The following is a 21,118-nucleotide window of genomic DNA, read 5'->3' as shown; positions in this document are numbered from 1 at the left end:
GCTAATGGTGCACCACTGGAAAATAAAAGCCTAAAAACTTAAACATGAAGTGTTAAAAGTTTTGTTATAAGAAGACATGCCTTCCATTTTGCCTGTGCATGTTTGTGATAACAAAAGGGATCTGGAAATAATCATTTTAACACATATTTCTGATGCTACTTTTGTTTTTGGTAAGGATATATTTTCTGTTCTGTATATTTGTGAGAACACACACATCCGAAGTCATTCAAAACAAAACCAACTACATGTCGCAGAAAATTAGCTGTGATTTGGTCTTCCAAGAGGAATTCATGCCCTGGAGGGTTGCTGCAGAAGTTGTGAATGAGCATGCACAGTGGATCTTTTTTTGAAATGGCCTACTCTCATAAAATTGGTGTTTTTTTTTTTTTTTGTTCAAAAGTGACATATATAAACTATTTTACAGTGTGCATGTAGTCTCAATACATGGATCAATACTTAACTGCTTAACTGTCTTCGGCATGTTTGATAAGGTTTTAAGCTCTTATTTTCTGGTGATGCTCCATGCCCAGTTAACCTTAATTGTAAAGCACCAGGAAGAGCAAGATATTTTTTAAATTTTATAGAAAGCACTTAACTTTAGAACACAATTTTGCATGGCAAATACATATAGTGAATAAATAGATTAAGAATTGACATAATCCAAATTTGAATCTAAATGTCTGTATTGTTCCTTATCACAAATTCTTGCAGGCTTTTTTTATAATTATTTTGTTCTTTATATTTATAAATGTCATTTGATGGTATGTTTTTGTTTTTTAATTTATTTAAACAATAGCAAATTGTACATGCATTGTACTAATAATGGATAATGCAGTTACACTGCTCCAGTAGGGCATGATGGTGCTTCCTGTCTTTCATCAGTACAATTATATTTTATAAAAAACTTAATTGACATTTTTAGTTTTTTAACAATTTTAATGTGTTTCTCTTCTCTCAGCAAAACCGTGTAGTTGGTGCTATGCAGCTGTATTCTGTGGACAGAAAAGTCTCCCAACCAATAGAAGGTCATGCAGCTGCCTTTGCAGAATTTAAGTTAGAAGGAAATGCCAAAACATCAACTCTCTTCTGCTTTGCTGTCAGAAGCCAGGCTGGTGGCAAGGTAATTTTTAAATGTTAATGGTTTAAAAATAATGCACAGTTCTAGTGCAGCTCTATTCATTTGCCTTTATCCATGGTTTTCCATCCTCATAAGATGTTTGATCACATATCACCTGCTACTATCATCATTTCCAGATAGCACATCCATGTTGAAGTCTGCACATTGATTTTAAAACTGTAAGCTATTTAGACGTTTTGAGCTACTGAAATTACAATAAATTGGGATGACCCTGTTTACAAGAACTACAGTAGTTAGGGGACTAGTACCAGTAAAGGAAAACTTCAGTTGTTATTTAACGCGTGCTAGATGTGGTTTTACCTTTAATGGATTTCTGTTGGGAACAGGTACCTTAAGATCATTAAATTATTTTTTTAACAACAATGTATTTAATGATAACATGTCAAATCAACATAGATCCTCATCATTGTTGTTATGAACTGTAGTGGTTGAATATTTGAATTTCACCGTGGTTTATGCATTCGGAAATGGTGTGATGCTGTTCATGGATGGTACTGTAGCAGATAATACATAGAAGCATTTCAAAAAATGTTACTTGATTGAATGCTTTTTTAATGCTTCTTACAGTGTTTCTTATAAAGAGCTGATCATAACTGTTCATAGTCATATGGGAAAAGTGAAAATTAAGTACATTACTTATCATGTAAAATATGAAAAGAAGTGAAATATTTGTGACTTAGAATTTATTGTGTTTAATAATTTGCTTCTTCTTTTAGATTCATTATTTTTCCAATATTGTACATTGTTTTTAGCAATGCAGAACGTACAGCATGCCTCACTCCTAAAGTCATAAGCTAATTAAAGAAACACATAAAATGCATAGCTGGTAGGAATTAATTTTACCTCATTGTTGTGTTATAGCTTCACATTATTGAGGTAGGACAGCCTGCAGCTGGAAACCAACCTTTTACTAAAAAAGCCGTGGATGTTTTTTTTCCCCCTGAGGCACAGACTGACTTTCCAGTTGCAATGCAGGTAAGTTTATTTTCTCTACAACCAATTTGGCTGAAATACAGTTTGACAAATTTTGAAGTACACTAAAATCAGAAATTGATACTAAAAGTAAATGGTTAACTTTCAAATTGGAAAAGTTCATCTAACGCTACAGTTGTCAAGTTTTTGTTTCTAGTGGAAATGTTTTTTAGAATTGTGAATTGCACGTGTTTCAGTTGCAGCATGTATATGGTATGCACAACAGCTACCCACACGCAGAGATCAAGATCAAAGAGAGAGATGCATGTTTGAGTACAGCTAATTTTTGTCTGCCAAGAATATTTTTATTTGTGGTCCCCCACCTCCCAAATCTCTCCTAGTGCCTGGCAGTATTACAAAATTTAAAGACAGTTTTTCTTCCTGTTGTACTTTCGTTGTAAACTGCTATACACAACATGTGATGTTTCCTAGTCTATTCACACTTAATATTAACAGTAGCTTTGCCAGCAGAAGCTTTGTCCTTGAGTGACATCCAGTCATGGAGCTTGTGAAAATGTACACTCTCAGGAACTCCAGTAAGGGAATGAATGCTATGCAAGAGGGGCTTATATTGGGGTTCATTCAAGCTCTGTTCAGAAAGATTGCAGAGACAGGCTGACAGTTGTTTTGTAATTTTATTCAATTTGGGATTTTTGCAAATATATTCACAGTATCAACTTTATTACTAAATAGTATGTTCAATTATACTGGGCAGTACATGATTCGTATTTTAGGAAATGGGGTCAGTCCACAAAGTAAGTGATGGTACTTTTTAGTGGATATTATCGTAGCTTAATATTTAGAAAAGAAGACAATAAGGGAATGTGCCGACTGCAATTACTTGTCTTTGTTGAAGTTGCAGTGCTTCAGTCAAAACTTTCACTGAATTTTCTTATTGCAGTGGTGATGTATGCATTTATAGTATGTAATGGAATGTCATTTACCCAAATTATTTGACTAACTTATTTTTCATGCTTACATTGAAAACAATTGATTAAATCAAAGTAGAAATTGCAGTTTTTTCATAAGTACCTGAACTGGAACATGTGTTTATTTAATACAGATGAATTAGCATTATGTGAAAACTACTGATGCAAAGTTCAGAGTAAAATTTCTAATCTTGTATTATAGCTGGGCTGGGTAAAAAGTACTCTTCAGTTTAACATTGATGTGTCTGTTGTTCAAATATGTGGTTAGGCTAAAAATGTTTCCAGTTGTTTTACCCTCTAAAACCTTAATTAGGTATTGCAAAGGACATTAGTGAGGTTGATTGTCACATTTTTATTTGAAACACATTATATTTCTCGTATATTTAATTACACCAAATTAAAATCTTAGTGCATTCATGTATAACCTTAAAAATTAGTCAGTTTCAAATATGACACTTCGCCTAAAATGTCAGTTTACTGGATTTTGAGGAAATTGTATCCTGTAGCTGTCTGGTGAATTTCCACTCACTGACTGTGTTTTCTTGGTTGTGGACAATTAACTATCAGTTATGTACTGTTATACCTCACTTAAACATTTAATTATGGAAGCAATAAGAGAAATGTTTGCTTGACTACTAAATGCAGCTAACTGCTAAGTTTGAGGTATTTTTTATAATGGTAACCTATATGCATTTGTAGAAAGCAAAAATAGTATTGGCCTTGTGAGTCTTATCACAAAACACTCCAAACAAGTATGACAAAGCAGGTTCATCAAAGTTACACACATAACTGGTTCGCCTAAGAAACATATTTTGCAGTTGTACTAAAATTGTCAAGTCTGCAAAAGAATGCTTTGCACAGCACAGCCAGTCTAAAGTTTTGCTTATACGTTGAAGCTTTATTGATGTTTTTTTTAATAAATTGTTTATAAAATGCTTTTCCAGTGTGCAAAACTAGCTTTGTCACCAAAGCAGTATTGTTGTCTTGCAATATTAATTATATATTTGTGGAGCCCAATATATTTTCTTTATTTGGACAAATAATTTCAGATGTGAGTGTCTGCTTGGATTTGGTTTTATCTTTGACCAGAATCTTCATTTTTATTTTTAATTTTTCTGTAGATTGGCACAAAACATGGAGTTATTTACTTGATCACCAAGTATGGTTACATCCACATGTACGACCTGGAATCAGGAGTGTGCATATACATGAATCGAATCAGTGCTGAAACAATCTTTGTCACTGCCTCCCATGAGCCAACCTCTGGTATAATTGGAGTCAACAAAAAAGGACAGGTATGGTAAGCATATTCTCAAGGTGCAATAGGCCTTTTGACTTTGAAAATAGACTTGGTTTCCAAATTTAATATATCTTAATGCTGTGAATGTTGGGATGCAGCACATCACAAAGTGCATAGTGTGTTTGCCTAGTTTAATCTCATTATCACAGGACAGTGAAGAAGTTTTTATTTTCAGACTTACATATTTTTTTAAGAATTACTATGTGTTTTAATTACTATGTATAATAGTGGATTCTTTGTGGGTGCGAAAAATACAGAAAGGCACCAACATTTTGAATACATTTTTTAATATATTGTATTATATTTCTAATATTAGATGTTAAAGAGTTGTAATTATTAAGATGACATCCTTGCTTTGTAGTCAATTATAATGTTGGTAAAATTTGTCATTTTAAGCAACATACCAAATTTCTGACTGAATAGTTTAGTCATCTACAACACTTTGCTGATATGCCTAAATTATTAAAAAAATACAGGAAAGTACTTGCACTCACAGAAGTAACTTTTTCATTTAGTCTACAGCTCTGTTGCTAAATGCTGCTTCCACCTAAGAAAGTGGGATCAGGAAAAAAGCAGATGACTTGTATGATAAAGTGCTGTACTATTTAGGTTGGGTGAAAATAAAACTTAAGACTTGGCATAATCCTGTTCTTTTTAAGGCACAACCCAACAAATTCAAACATTGCACATCTGTGCAGTTGAATTATTTGCCTAATAAAATGTCGGCCAACTATATGCTATTTTCTGATCTTGTATGAAGAATAAAATAAAAATAAGTTTGTTTGTCACATTAATGGACATTCCTACATTTTCCATCAGCTACATCAGTAGTTATTACTTTATTTTGCATTTTCAAGAAAATAAAAAAAAAACAATGAATTATTATTGTTTCTCTTTTTCCCCTCTAAATGTTATATTCAGTTATTTTATAATGAACACACATCAGATACTTTTCAGTGTTGGCTAACTTGTATGTTGTATCCCTTGATTATCTATAACAGCAATAAGCGTTAACCTGAATTTTATACGGCAGTAAAGCTTACACTTTAATTACAGAGATTGAAGAGAGCAGTTTGTGTTCAGTTAACATTAAAATCTTGATTCTAATACAGAATTAAAATAAAAACCTGTTGCCCTTCAGGACTTTAGATTGGAGACCTCTGCTGTAGAAAAATATTAAAAGTATTTGCCTAGTGTTATGAATAGTCATTTTTTTTGCCTGTAAGAGGTTTAAAGTCTAATTTGCCATTTTTGCAACTAAATCTTTTCATAACTTTCTTTGTTGTAGTCCAGTAAGTTGTTTGAAATCGTTTGATTCCTTTACAACCTGTTTTTCTGAAATAATGTGTTTTATTCGACTTTATCTTCCTGTAGGTCCTTTCTGTATGTGTTGAGGAAGAAAACATTGTTAATTATGCCACAACTGTGCTTCAGAACCCAGATCTAGGGTTACGAATGGCAATCCGCAGTAATCTGGCTGGTGCAGAAGAATTGTTCGCCAGAAAATTTAACACACTTTTTGCTCAAGGAAATTATGCTGAGTCAGCCAAGGTTGCTGCTTCTGCACCAAAGGTCAGATTTTTCTTTTTGATTTTTAGCAAGAAAATTCTACTGTTCTTAGAAATGATTTTATGGAAAAGTTTAGTATTTGTCTTTCACTGGACTTCATGAAGATATATTATATTAGTGCTCATTGGCTATTTTTTACTAATGCCTTGCTTTTAATGTATCAGTACAATGGATCCTCAAAATTGTACTAACTTTTTTGATTACGTACAGCTGTGTTATAAGATTCTCAATTCTAAGAAGTGTCTGTTTAAGCTAAAGATTTGAGTGTAGAAAATATCAGGTTTAGTGAAAAAGTAATCATGAAAACTAACCCCCTTTACTAGCATAAGTAATTATCCCTGTGAAATGGTATTTGTGTCTCACCATTAGCATTAACTGAGCATGTACTGTACAATTGGGATATTATCAAGCTGTAAAAGAATACTTGAGAGTCCCACACAGAATATTACTGCTACAACCACGTCTTTTCTTATTGTTCTACATCTGCAAGCATTATATAATTGATTTTTAAATAAAGATGAGGTCAGTAAAGTAGTGAAGTTGATAAACAAGGTTTATTCTGCATAGTATAAAATATTTTGTGAAATGAATTAAGTTGTTGCACTGTTAAATACCCCTAAAATTTGCTTTAACAATTTTCCTAATGCAATAAAAATTACTTTTTGATTTATAATTACTAGGGGGTTCGCCCCCTGCTCGCTTTGCTTGTCAACCCCCCAGCCAGCGCTATGCATCAGCCGCTTTGCATCTCTGCCACTCGAGTATGTGGATTTCACTTTCACCAAACAACAAATCTTTTGATTCTCGCAGATACACCTCTTCATTGGGAAGAAACCCTACTTTTCCATGATGGGAACACAAATTAGATAATCTTCAATTCTCCGACTTAAAATTTAAATCTGAACTATGTATTTGATCTCTTTTCACTGTTCTGTTATTTCACCGTGTAATAATTTCCGTTTGTTTGCACTAATGCGATCTTTACTATCATTTTTTTTGAGACTTTCGAATTTTAGTACTTTCATTATCTCTAACCTGCTCTGCATGTGTATCATGCCAGCGTTTTTGAACCTCTTTACAACGTTCTATTTTGTCATCTACTCTTTGTCTTTTATTTCTGGCCCTGGGCGTGGATAAATATCTTGGCACAAAGTCTCATCTTGCGGGACTTGAAAGTGTCTCTCTGAAAAAGTCATGTCTCGTCCCTGGATTTTTTTTTATTATAATAGAGAGATATATGACTGGCGAACTATGCAGAAATGTATGAAATGCGGAGTAGTTGTGATGAGAAAAAATTATGTCTATATCGATGTATTATCTATGTATTTCTCTAAATATCTGGCCATTCAGTTTATTACAAATGAATGTTTTTTTAAGCATTTGCATTCACATTCTTTGATCGTTGTTTTGTTTTAAAACATATCAGGAAAAAAGTATGTTTATTGCATCAAGAAAAGACAATCTATATCCCAGCTATCAATTTTCATAGACTGTAGACTCCAAACTTGTAGGTATCTGTGTCTTTTTTTCTTCCCAGTTGGTTTTTGAATTTAAAAGCATTAACATTTGGTCCAGAAAAAAGATGAGCTAAAGATAAATGACTGATGTTGGCTTTAAATATAACACAATTGCACAACTATTTTAAAGAGAAAAAAAAATTATCTAGCTTGCTTTTTGTTGTAGTAATTGCAAATTTTATCAACAAAAGTTTTAGTCTGTGGCTGTTAGCTCTTAATCAATTTCTTATTTTGTGCCCTGACCATATTCAGCCTTTACGAATCCTTTTGTTCTTTAGGGAATTCTTCGTACTGCTGATACTATTAGGAAGTTTCAGACTGTGCCAGCACAGCCAGGGCAACCTTCCCCTCTGCTGCAGTATTTTGGAATTCTTCTTGATCAAGGGCAGCTAAACAAATTTGAATCTCTAGAACTATGCAGGCCTGTTTTACAGCAGGGCCGCAAACAACTTTTAGAGAAATGGCTGAAGGAGGACAAGGTAAATTAACTTACATGCCTTTATACATTTCTGGGGATTTTTGTTAATACCATTTTATCTTTTTAATAGAGTTGGTTTACAAATGTAATATGTAAGTGACTGGAGTTATTACGTTATGTAAGTACTAATTGTATTTTTATACCTATGCTTGAAGAAGATTTTAAAAGTAAACTTGTGTGATTCAGAAGTAAACAAATTCTTCTGAAACTGCGCCATGTAATCTGGTAACAGGTTAAGGCCATTATAAAAAGAAACCACTTAGTCTTTATATAGCACCTTTCACAGATCACTATGCCAGAAAATGCTTTAATGAATAAGCAGAAAGTACATTTTAAAGTAACAGTACAACACATATTCATGCAACATATATGGTACAATACATTGAATCAATATTGGAAGTTTGCGGCTTATGAAATTAGTTTAGCACACGGACACTATGAGTTGGCAATGCAGTAGAACTAGCATTAGTATAGTCGGAGGATTTTTGAGGTACAGCCAATGATAAGAGGTTTGTTTTTAAGTGGGATGAGAATATGACTAGTGACAGATCCCTGCAGATAAACTTATGGTGAAAGTTTCAGAGTAGAAGCTAGGAATGCAAATTTTGATCTTAATTTCATAATCAATGGTCAGGCCCCTTTGCTTGATTAATAGCTGCTAATTGTTAAAAAGAAACACCCTTCTTAACTCAGAAAAGAATGGAAGGATACATTCTCAGAAAATTATATTTATTCAGTACACATGTGAAAATTGTTTAAACTTTAAGTGAAAAGTTTTTTATGTTATTGTTTTGGAATAGGTGTATATCATTGTTTAACTGTCGCACTGCAGTTTAGCACGAACTCTGGCATCACCAGTGTTCCAGATATGCCCAGCTAGTCTGTTATCATGATTATGTTAAATCCATCACTGACTTCAAACTTCAGTATACAGACAAAACATTCAGGGGGTGGGTAAATTAATAACATTGTTCTGTGTGTTTTTGTGAACACATGCAGCTGTGTACACAGCATCAGTTCACCTCTCAGCAAAGTTGTCAAATGTATGTCTTGTTGGATGGTGGGATTTCTGTAGTCCCACCTGTTTCATCTGTTAGTGATCATTTATGTAGTGGCATATTAGTTACTGTATATAGTTGGTTTTCAGTTCTTGCATCGCCTGGGTAACAGCTAGTGGTATTATCACTAGACGGAAGGTGGTACACTGTACTCCTGATATTTGATTGTCTGCAGAAAACCTTTGCCATACCACCTTGATTGGTTCTGTATTGTCTTGTATATTAGCATGCATCCCATGGATGATTTCCTCTGACACTGGTCAGCAGGATTTTTCTATGCTAATCCTGCTGATATGGTGTTACAAGTTAAGGCCTGTGTGTTAAGGCCTGTGTGATAATACACTGTAGATGTGCTGTTTTTGTATTTGTTGTGTTGAATTTTTGTATTTCAGCATGGCACTACACAGTTCGCTTTGAACGCTTTCACCCATTTGCTAGAAACATCCTCAAATCAAACTGCATTTATCAATCTTGCTTTTCACCTAAGGTGTCTGTTTTGGTTCTGAATGTAAAATGATCAGACGTTTAACTTGAACATTGTTCTTATGTTTATTTAAATGACATTTAAGTGAAAAACACATGCCAAATTATGTCTGCATAAGGTGCTGAGTGCAGCAAAGTAATTAATTTTCTCAACAAAAATTTAAAGGTAGTCTTTAATAAAATTGATTTATTTTTACACAAATTAATTTAAAAATAGTTGATTTTAACATACCTAGTAGAAAGTGACATATAATCTATATAATTCAACTCGAGTCTACAGTTTTTTTAATGATAATTTCATAAGCATGTCAGAATGTTTGCTCCACCTGAGGTGTAGTGGATTTTGTAGTCTGTGCAAAATTTGTGACAGTAGAATTTTTTAAAATCTTGTAGTCCATTAATATTTTTGTAGAAAGATCATTGAAAACTGAATTGAGGTGATAAATAAATTCAGTTTTTACAGTCTTGTAGTTTGTGTTAAAATTAGTCATCACCTTGACCTTTAAGTTTTCATTCCTTTGGAGACATGATGCTGGTTACATGTTTGGTTTATAATTTTGTTTTACAGTTGGAGTGTTCAGAAGAACTGGGAGACTTAGTAAAAACAGCTGATCCCACCCTGGCTCTTAGTGTGTACCTTCGGGCCAATGTACCTAATAAAGTTATTCAGTGTTTTGCGGAAACTGGACAGTTCCAGAAAATTGTTCTTTATGCTAAAAAGGTAAAGAGGTTTTTGGATTAAACAGGCATTTTTGCATTACAGAGATGGGTTGAAAGTTGTATGAAATTACATATCAACACAATATTTTGGTGATTATAGAAATTTTTACCTTAGAAAATAAACAGTTGCAGTGTATTCTATTGTGATATAAATGAAGATTTTTTTGATAAAGGTGTGTGCCAAGTACACAGAAATAATGGGAAAAAAATATGAAGTTTCAGGCCTTTTATGACACATCAATAAAATATATCTTTATAGATTTTTTCAAACTTATATTTATTATGTCTTAAACATACATGCCACTGAATGAGTGTGCTTTATTGTAAATTTGTAGTCTTGTTTTTATCACTAATGATCTGCTGTATTATTTCAATAATTAATGTTTTTACTTTGAATTATTTAGTTGTAAATTTTGTTAAACTGTTTTTAAAGGATTTGCTGAAGAGGAAAGAAATACCTTAACATTTAAAGAATTTAAACTCAACACTAAAGGCAGCATGTACATTTTATCCCTTTTTCAAACTTTATTACTAATTTTACCTTAGTTTGTCAGTATTTAGCATGATAGACCAATATCTAGTCTTAGCCTGATGTATTAAGTTATTATTTACTTATCCTACCCTAATAGTCTGATTAAAAATAATTGATTTAATCTCACTGTATGTATACATAATACGTTATTAATTTCTCTGTACGTATTGAATCGTGCTTTGTGTGTTTTGTTATTTATTTAGCTTAATTTTAATTGTTGCTTCAATAGACTGTTATTTCATCTGCCATTATTTCCCACCTTGAGCCTACTGCAGTGAGGGTGTTATCCAGCTCATCTTTGTTTTCAAAAAAATTATTTCATTTTTTGTCTGTCTTTATTTTATGCAGTACTCCTCATAGAGTAAATTGTACTGAGGAGTTTCACAAAACAAACAAGTATATTTCAAAGTATTTTTATTTGGAGATATTTACAGTGTTGGAATGGCTCATTGGGAAGTAAAAAATACAAAAGTAGAATAATGCATTAGAAATTGTGTTTCATCTGTTTGTGTTACACTTATCTGGTATATCTTTTTAATATGCATTTATGATTCACTGGAATATTTGATAGAAATCTGGTATTTTTCAACATTTGAAATTAATTCAGTTAAATTAGAAAATTTTGGAAAATCCCTAACTCATATTGGATTACAAGTAGTTTTGCTTTCTCAATATGTAGGTTGGTTATTCTCCAGACTGGGTTTTCCTTTTGAGAAATGTTATGCGAGTTAGTCCTGACCAGGGCCTGCAGTTTTCTCAAATGCTTGTTCAAGATGAGGAACCCTTAGCCAACATTAACCAGGTAATTATCTAAAGTAACCTACATTGTAGTTGTCATGAAACAATGTTGGATTCCCATTTTTTGTACAAATGGAAAAGGGTGGATAGTTTTTGCCAGTGGTAGACATTTTGTTTCCTGAGAGTATGGGATTGGCTGTATAACTTGACAGAGTATGTTTTGGTCAGCCGGGGTGGTGGCTGTATGGCTAAAGGATCTGGACTGGTAACTCAAAGGCTGTCAGCTTGAATCCTGGCAGTAACAGAATGAATGCTACTCCCTTGGACCCTTGAGCAAGGCCCTTCACCTGCATTTGCTCAAGGGGTGCTGTATAAATAGCTGACCCTGCGCTCTAACCCCAAAAAGTTGAGGTATGCGAAACATAAACTTCCATATACAAGAAATTGTAAATGACAAATAAAGTAAATACAATTAAAGCAATTTGGTTAGCATTAAAGCTTTAAGGTTTTTATTTCAGGCTTTAAGCTTTTACTGTAAATCTGATTTTCATCAATGAGCAGCTTCACACTGAGTGTGGATCGATTTGGTTTTTGCACAAAAATACTGAAGTAACAGGTACTTGCTGATTTTGATCCTTATTTAATTCTTTACAGAAAAGAGGATAGTGTATGTAAGAGGGTGAAGCTGTCGTACAAGGTCGGTTTTCCCTGCTCATCACTTATTCCATAAACTCCCCTCTGGTAAAAGCTTCAGGTCAATTAAAACTAAAACTAACAGACACCTCAATAGTTTCTTTCCCAGAGCCATAGGCCTTTCAAACCAGTAACCTAACCTGACTTCTTTGTATGCATTCTGTCAGATACTGTATGAATGTGTGTGTACAGTATGTGTGTATATATGTATATATATATATATATATATATATATATATATGTGTGTGTGTGTGTGCGCATACACACTATGCACTCACACTTTCACTTGCACATCATCATTTGCACATCTCCTTTATAATTGTACTATTCTGCAAACTTATATGAGGTTTTTATTTTTAACTTGCACTGTTTTTTATTTTTATGTGATGTGTCCTGTTATAAGCAGCTCAAAATCTACCACGTCAAATTCCTGTACATTAAGTACTGGCAAATAAAAGCGATTCTGATTCTGATTAAAGATTGATTTCCTGTCCCTCCACCCTTACTTTTACATTTTACTTATACATTTATATTTATAAAATGCATCTCCTTGAACATCATATAAGTGTGGCCAATAGGACGCAAGCCCAAATGTGACACATAAAACTTAATGAATATGTAAACCTGAAAAGGATTCACAAAACATGCCATCCCATCTATACTTTTTTAAATTGGAAACAATTAATTGTATCAAAGATTTTTGGCAGCAGCCTTTCAAGGAGAGGGACACTAGTTTTATAGAGAATGTAGCAAATTATGTCACACCGCAATTGTTAACTTCAAAAATACCAGACATGCCATTTAAAGCTACACCTTGGTAACAAAGATGCACAGTTGCTTTAGTAAACATTTTCACTTTAGATATTTAATCCTTTTTAGACAACAGGATGTCTTGAATTAAAAACACCAAGGCCCAATAAAAATTATAATACAAGATTTTTTCCTCAGTCTTGTCTTTTTAATTTTCAATAAACGTCTTGCCTGTTGTCCTGTTTACCTTTCAAGTGTATACTAAAGCTAGAAATCCATATGGATAGATTTGTTAAAAGATTGATTTGTATTGAAGTAGTTTTTCTTGTGATGTACAGCCTACCTGATTCCAGTTAACACAGGAATTTGCCCCTAATGGGTAAATTCAACTTCAAAAATGCTGAACATTCTATTTGTTAATAGAGCTGCATTTAGTAATTTGAAAGGGAGGGCACATTTCTGTTAGTTGCTCTTATGAAGCCAGGCATAGAATATAAACATGGCAATACTAAGAGGACACTGATGACAAAACCATGTATAGAAAAAGTAGGTGCAAATGCAGAAAAAAGGAAGATTACTGATCAGTAGTTGGTTAAATTGTTCATTGCAGAAATAACTATTTTATACTGCCTGCATAAAGACATAAGCACACAACCTTGTTCGACTTTGTCACCAGATAACTTACAGGTCCTGCTTCTTCCTTTGTGTCTGACCCTGATTTTTGCATTTATTTAGAGTATTTGTTTTCTTTATATTAGTTCAGTTGCATGCAGATCTAAATTTAGAAAATACCCGAATATTCTTAACTGCTTAAATACTAAAATTGTAACTGCAAAGTTACAAATGTCTCCACTCTGATTCTTTTTACTTCCTTTGCCAGTTGCCACTATGTAATTTGAACTTGTGAAATGTAATCAAGAGAGCTGTGGCCATCTTTTCATTCTTAGGGAGGAAGAGAAGTTTTCTTACTTCATATTCTTCAGTTGGAGTAATCTTAGTGAAACATCACACAGAGTGGTTGTCACAGAGATGAACTGCCAATCTTTATGATGCAGTGACTTAGTGCATGTTGTTGATTCATCTTTGAAACAATCACTGTTGACGTCCAGGTTATATAAAAAGGGCATATTTTAGAGAAATGGAACTGGAGACAACAAAAAGAGATCAAAAGGTTTGTGTAAGGTTTGACTAACACTAACAAAGTTTTCAGGTCTGCTCTTCTGCCAGTTTGGCAAATTGCAAATCATGTAGAAGAAAGTGTAGTGAAAAGCACATTTATAAAAAGAAAATCAAATCAACACTGAGACAGAATGGTAAATCCACACAGAAGACATCCCTGTTTTGAAACTTAATGTATGCCCAGTGCTTACCATTGTGCCAGTGTGCTTCTCATATATTGTATTTTTTTTCCTTTTCCTTAATTTTAATGCTGCAATATCTTGCATCATTTACAGATAACTTGTATTTAAATGCCATTGTATTTGTAAGCATCATCGAATCTATCTTTGTATCTTTCTGTGTGTCAAAATATTTATTGATCTATTTCGAATTTCCATGTTTCCCAATTTGTCTTCTCATCAGTATTAAACCTTTTTCCACATCTCAAGACATACATGTTAGGTTAATTGAAGAGTCCTGGTTTCAGTGAGTGCTGCTGTATGCATGAGTATGCCCTGTGATGAACTGGTATTGTATTTAGGCTTGGCATCTTCAGTTCACTTAGTGTTTGGGATAGAGCGACCCCCTTTTGTGCAGCTTTCAGAAAAGTAGGTTCAGGAAATTGATGTGTTTATGTGACAATAAAGCAACATTGAAAAATGAGCATTTGCCAATGATAAAATGAGTACTCAAAAGTTTTCTTTTTGAAGAACAAATAGTAGTAGTAGTATCTTTTTCTGCCATATACTGCGATGCTACTCTTTTATTATGTACGTGTTCTCCTTTTAGATTGTGGACGTATTCATGGAAAATAACTTGATCCAGCAGTGCACATCTTTTCTTTTGGATGCTCTAAAGAATAATCGTCCATCAGAGGGTCACTTGCAAACTCGATTGTTAGAAATGAACCTTATCCATGCACCTCAGGTAGGTATATTAGATTCTGTTTAACTGTTAAGTCTGTTGTTTACAATTAACAGGTCCATTATTTCATTATTTGATACCTTAAATGCTGGAAAATGAACTTCAGTGTAATGTGTCTATTTGTATACCTCTGTTAATACAAGTTGAAGGGTTTTAATTAATATTTTAACACATTTCTTAAACATGTTAGACTGAGAAAGTCCAGGAGTCATTCAGAATTGTTTTTCGTGGTTACGTAGTTTGTAGAAATTACTGTTTCAATCATTATTATACTTCTCTGTCCAAAATCTGTACATTAATTAAGGGCTGTCATATTTTTCATCACGTTTAAAACCTGAGTGGTTTAAACCAAATGGCTAGCACTGACTATCTGATAAATATTAATGGCAATTCTACCAGACATAACATTAACAAAAAAAGTTTGGGAATTTAAATTATTTACTGTTAACTATCAAGGCATACATGAAATTATTATAATGAAATGTTATTATCACTGTTTAAAATGCTACAACCATTTTAACTGATCTATGTTGAAGCAGCTTTGTTATAAGCTCAGAGTTTAAATACTTGCCTTGAGTAAAACAAAGTTTGTCACAGCTGAAATTAATTAATTTTTCAAACTAGTTGTGACCACCAGAGGGTGAATCAAAGCCCCCAAAGCAAGAGTTCTAATAAAATTATTTCATTTGCCAGAGTACCTGGACAGGCCTCTTTAAAATCAGTCCAGCACAGCATAGATGATGTATAATTCAATGTAATCATTTTTTTCTGTCCTTCCACTTTTTTCTAGTAAGCCTTATCCAGCTCCTCTTGGCTCCTACTCTCATGTAGAGGCTGGATGGTTCTCTTTACATCAAACCCAGGAGTACTTCTGGTGCCAGAACAGCGCACACCTGGTGGCTCTTGAGGAACCCAACAGGGCTGCCTACCAGAACCACAAATACCAGGCAGCCCTGCGGGTGTGCATACTAGAGCCCAGACCAAAGGAGCACTGCCATCAGTTGTGCTGGGTGAACAAATCTTACTGGTAGGCAGTTTCCCTAGTCCATCCAGTATTTTCCCTCCCCGACTAGAAAAGGGAGTAAGACAAATCCCAGCCATGATACACATCCCACCTGCTTAATCCTTCCATAGTGGCCACCCGGCCAGATAAAGGGCCATCCACTATCCCAGTCGGGTCGTCAGTCTATCTATTAGGACTATTACATAAGGGTTATGGAGAGGCCAGAATCTGTCTTGTCAACACCAAGTGCAATGCAAGAGTCATCCCTAAATGGGACTCCACTTCACTGCTGCACATGATTCCACTGTGATGTTGTGAAGCACCACTGTTAATGACCCTTCCACTGTGCCAGCCTTTAAATATTAATTCAACAGTTTGAATTTTTTTGAGGTGGGGGAAGGGGTTGTCCTCCCAGTACTCAAGGTGTCTTTGTCCTGTCTTAAAAGACATGTATGTTAAGTTGATTGGCAAGTCTACTCTATCTCGACCCAGTGTTGGGTAAGTTGTGGGTAGGTTTGTGTGTTGGATGGGTGAAGGATCCTCGAAGAGCTGATTTCCTATCAGGACCAGCTTCTACCACCTTGCAAACTTGAATTAAACAAAGTGAGTTTGAAAGCCAGTAGGTTCTTGGAGGTAAATGTCACTCTGGATGGACATAGGAAAAATATAATTTTAACAGAATTATTTCTAATGGTTCAAATTTATTTTGCTCTTTTTCATATTACAGGTTGCAGATGCTATACTTGGAAATCAGATGTTCACACATTATGACCGTGCACATATTGCACAGCTCTGTGAAAAAGCAGGACTTTTGCAGCGAGCACTGGAACACTATAGTGATTTGTATGATATTAAGCGTGCTGTTGTACACACTCATCTACTGAATCCAGAGGTATGAAGTGTATTATCAAAAGCTGCATTCATTACAGAGTGAAATTTAAAATTTTCACTAATTTGTGGTGTTTTGGGGATTTTCAGTGGCTGGTGAACTTCTTCGGCTCTCTCTCTGTAGAAGATTCCGTAGAGTGTCTGCGAGCAATGCTGTCTGCTAATATTCGACAGAACTTACAGTTGTGTGTGCAAGTGGCCTCCAAGTACCATGAGCAGCTCGGTACTCAAGCATTGGTTGAGCTATTTGAATCTTTCAAGAGTTATGAAGGTAAATGTCTATTTTTTGGCTGCTATGAACTTAATGAAAAATATTGATCTTTATACTTGAATTAAAAGAATATTCCCCCCAAAAATAATTTTTTTATGTTACTTTCCCCATGAAAAAAAAAACTGAGTCTCTCATTTTCATGCGGAATGTAGAGAAAGAAGTTCATCGCATAACAGACGTCAAACATCACCAGTTTGTACTGTGGCAAACAATGTAAAAAATATGAATAGAAAAAGAAATTAAAAAAATAAATCTAAGACTTTGAAATGTAAATCCATCAATATTGATTTTCAATCTTGGTATGTTTTCCATAAATGCTTTTAATTAAATAAATCAGAGAAATGTAATGAAGAATCATGTTAACAGGTGACTGTCAGACTCGGGGGCTCCACTGTTACACTGTGTGCACAATTATTAGGCAAGTTGTATTTTTGAGGATTAATTTTAATATGGAACAAATATAGCACTATCAGTCAATCAAAAATATTAATAAACCTGAAGCCTGAATGTTTTACAAAGGAAATGTGAGTGTGAACATTCTCAGGGGAATATATATGTGTGCACAATTATTAGGCAACTATTAGTGTGCCAGATTATTACGCAACTAAAGGAAAAATGAAAATTTTCCCATCCCACTTTTTTATTTTCATCTGTTAAAGTGAGAATAATAAACAACTTAAAATTTACAAATAAACATTTCTGACATTTCAAAAAAAAAAAAAAATCAGTGACCAGTATAGCCACCCTTATTTTCAATAACAGTCATAAGCCTTCCATTCATGGAGTCTGTCAGTTTCTTGATCAACTTTTTGTGCAGCAGCAACCACAGCCTCTCAGACACTGTTCAGAGCAGTGTACTGTTTTCCTTCCCCATAAATCTCCCATTTAAGATGGGTCAGGTGAGGAAGGGAGCCATGTCATTATTCTTTCAACTTTAAGGCCTTTACTGGCTAGCCACACAGTGGAGTACTTCGATGCATGCGATGGAGCATTGTCCAGCATAAAAATCATGGTCTTCTTGAAAGATGCAGACTATTTCCTGTACCACTGCTTGAAGAAAGTGTCATCTGAAAACTGGCAGTAGGTTTGGGAGTTGATTTTAAGTCCATCTTCAACCTGAAAAGGTCCAACTAGCTCATCTTTAATAATACCAGCCCATACCAGTACCTTGTTTACCTTCTACCTTGCTGGCGTCCGAGTCGAAGTGGAGCTCTGTGCCCATTACTGATCCAGCCACAGGCCCATCCATCTGGTCTGTCAAGAGTTACTCTTATCAGTCCATAAAACCTTTGAAAAATCTGTCTTTAGATATTATTTGGCCCAGTCTTGACGTGTCAACTTATGTGTCTTGTTCAGGGGTGGTCAGATTTCAGCCTTCTTTACCTTGGCCATGTCTCTGAGCATTGAACACCTTGTACTTCTGTGCACTCCAGGTAGGTTGCAGTTCTGGAATATGACAGCACTAGAGGATGATGGTTTCCTGGTAGCTTCACATTTGATTCTTTGGCAGTTAATTTGCATCTTTTTTTCTCAACACGTTTCTTGCGACCCTGTTGACTATTTGCAACAAAACGTTGGATGGTTCTGTGATTATGCCCCAATATCTTAGCAATGTCAAGAGTGCTGCACCCTTCTGAAAGACTTTTTACAATTTTTGACTTTCTAGAGTCAGTTAAATTTCTTTTTTGGCCCATTTTGCCTGAGGAAAACAAGCTGCCTAATAATTATGCACACCTTGATATAGGGTGTTGATCTCCTTAGGCCGCACCTTCCCTCATTACACAAATACACATCACCTGATATGCTTAAATCCAATAAACATTCAAGTTTATACAGCTTGGAGTTGGAATATATGCATAAAATGATGATATGGTCAAAATACGGTCATGCATAATAGTTGTGCAGAAAATGTAGAGTTTTTCAAAATGGTCCTCAGTCCAAAACGCTTTGAGTGCCACTGCCCCAATACTTGTATTGTTCATTTTCCATTCTTTCATGAGTATAGGTGATACTCCATATCACTACCTGGGTCGATCCTGTCATTCACAGAATCCTTAAAATATTTTGCTTTGCAAATTATGAACAAAATGTGTTTATACATTGTATACACACACACATAGTATTAATGCAAAATACTCTTCAGATGATTCTTTGAGGTATTCTATGGTAGTTGTGCCAAAAGTGTTAAATCTTGTAATTACCGCATGAATATTTGAATTCATGTTGGTACTTAATGTTCTAGCAAGAAAAGATTACGCTGTGGTTTAGTAAACTCTGTGGGAGTGTTTTCATTTTTGATGCTTAATAATCGGTAAGACAGCCATCCAGGAGGACACCATAATAATGTAGGATTGGAAAAAGATATTTTAATTTGGTTAATTATCACTTTTGCCTTCGGCAGTACTGATAATTAATCAGATAATTCGGCAAGGCTCATACTTTCTTTACCTTACCTTTCTCTGTTGTAGGAGGCAGGTGTCCGGCCTTTAGACTTGATATAGAGGTAACTGCAGCCCACTCATTTTAAGAAGTAGAATAAAACAGTTTATTGATAAACACAAGGATTATAGAAATTTGACAACTGCAAATATGGTTCCATGACAACTCCCCACCTTAGTCAATTCCCCACATTCCCAACTCCCCACAATTACAATTCCCCACATCACAATTCCCCACATTGCAATTCCCCAAATTCACAATTCCCCACGTCCACAACTCCCCACATTGGGATAATATTTATTATAACCATAGACTAATGTACTATATAAGACAGTCCATATAATGATACAAAAGCGTGCCCTCCGTTTCCCCACATCGAGCATTATTTTATTTAAAAACGCTACTTGTTAATAAATATGTAAAAATACATTATCCAAGCATGCATTTTTATATACAATTTGCCTTTTAAAAATTTGAAACAGGTAAGTTGAATTCTATTATTTTTTGAATCTTTCTTAAAACATGCTAAAACGTAACATTTTTGATTTTTATCTTTTTTAAATTACCAAAATTAAAGTTCTCAAAAATAATAGACTCTACTTATGGTGTAAAAATAAAAACACGAAATAAATCAAATAAAATTCTTCTCGCGCCTTACAAAGTATCTACGTGCTCCGCGTCGCGCGCACCAAGTTTGCACGTTTGATAGTCTGTAGCGAACTTACCCTAGTCGGGAGTAAAGATAAACCTGTACAGTGGAATTATTAGCAAATGGAATAGGACCTTATCTAATTCATTATTTTGTACCAAGCATATTTTGTATTAAACTCATTTGTTCATTTGTGTATATCAGTTACTTGTATTTTGTAATCAGTAATGCATTTCAATAAATTGTCATGAAATAAAACTTTTGGAGATTAATTACTACTATTTGCATTTTAGAATTCCTTCATTATATTATTAATTCAGTGCACTCCATATTATCCCAATGTGGGGAGTTGTGGAAGTGGGGAATTGCAATGTGGGGAATTGCAATGTGGGGAATTGTGATGTGGGGAATTGTAATTGTGGGGAGTTGGGAATGTGGGGAATTGACTGATGTGGGGAATTGTCTGGCCACCGCAAATATATGCTGACACATAAGACTGGACAGAGATAGACTAGACAGACAAACATATAATATAGGCTGGCTGTTTACTGGTATTTAGCTTACTGTTTTATCTTGGGACAGATAAATAGTTTTACAATACCAATGGATGGATGATGTCCAATTTTGGGTGGAGATGTTGCTTTGTTGTTGCTGTGGGTTCAAGTGGAAGAGTCTTCATACGTTGGAGTGCATTCATTCTTTTTCCTGTGTAATCTTTGTCAGTGCTGTGCTGCTGCTTCCTCAGCTTGCCTTCTGCTGTCATTTGCCACTGCATAGAGAAAAGTTATTACTTATTCTGGCTCAAGAGTTTACATGCTGAAGTTGCCTTCTCAAAGTCATGGCTTCTCTGTCTTGTCAGACTATAGCCACACAGATTTGGCTTGACAGAGTAGGTCTCAGCTTCAGATC

The 21,118-nt window shown here is 34.5% G+C and overlaps 1 protein-coding gene across 4 annotated transcripts in view; it reads left to right on the top strand.

Annotated features, from left to right (window-relative positions):
* The window catches only part of cltcl1 (clathrin, heavy chain-like 1), a 78,814-nt gene that overhangs the window by 24,521 nt on the left and 33,175 nt on the right, over positions 1 to 21,118 (top strand). For all 4 annotated transcript variants that reach the window (XM_051921115.1, XM_051921114.1, XM_051921117.1 and 1 more), the window contains exons 4-13: positions 959 to 1,120; positions 2,000 to 2,113; positions 4,161 to 4,334; positions 5,714 to 5,911; positions 7,704 to 7,904; positions 10,013 to 10,165; positions 11,376 to 11,498; positions 14,825 to 14,962; positions 16,690 to 16,854; positions 16,941 to 17,121. In XM_051921115.1, coding sequence (XP_051777075.1) covers positions 959 to 1,120; positions 2,000 to 2,113; positions 4,161 to 4,334; positions 5,714 to 5,911; positions 7,704 to 7,904; positions 10,013 to 10,165; positions 11,376 to 11,498; positions 14,825 to 14,962; positions 16,690 to 16,854; positions 16,941 to 17,121 — 1,609 coding nt within the window. The remainder of the gene's footprint in view (positions 1 to 958; positions 1,121 to 1,999; positions 2,114 to 4,160; positions 4,335 to 5,713; positions 5,912 to 7,703; positions 7,905 to 10,012; positions 10,166 to 11,375; positions 11,499 to 14,824; positions 14,963 to 16,689; positions 16,855 to 16,940; positions 17,122 to 21,118) is intronic.

The sequence above is a fragment of the Erpetoichthys calabaricus genome, chromosome 18 (assembly GCF_900747795.2).
Source record: "Erpetoichthys calabaricus chromosome 18, fErpCal1.3, whole genome shotgun sequence".
Classification (NCBI taxonomy): domain Eukaryota; kingdom Metazoa; phylum Chordata; class Cladistia; order Polypteriformes; family Polypteridae; genus Erpetoichthys; species Erpetoichthys calabaricus.
This window is presented reverse-complemented; position numbering and strand designations above follow the sequence as displayed.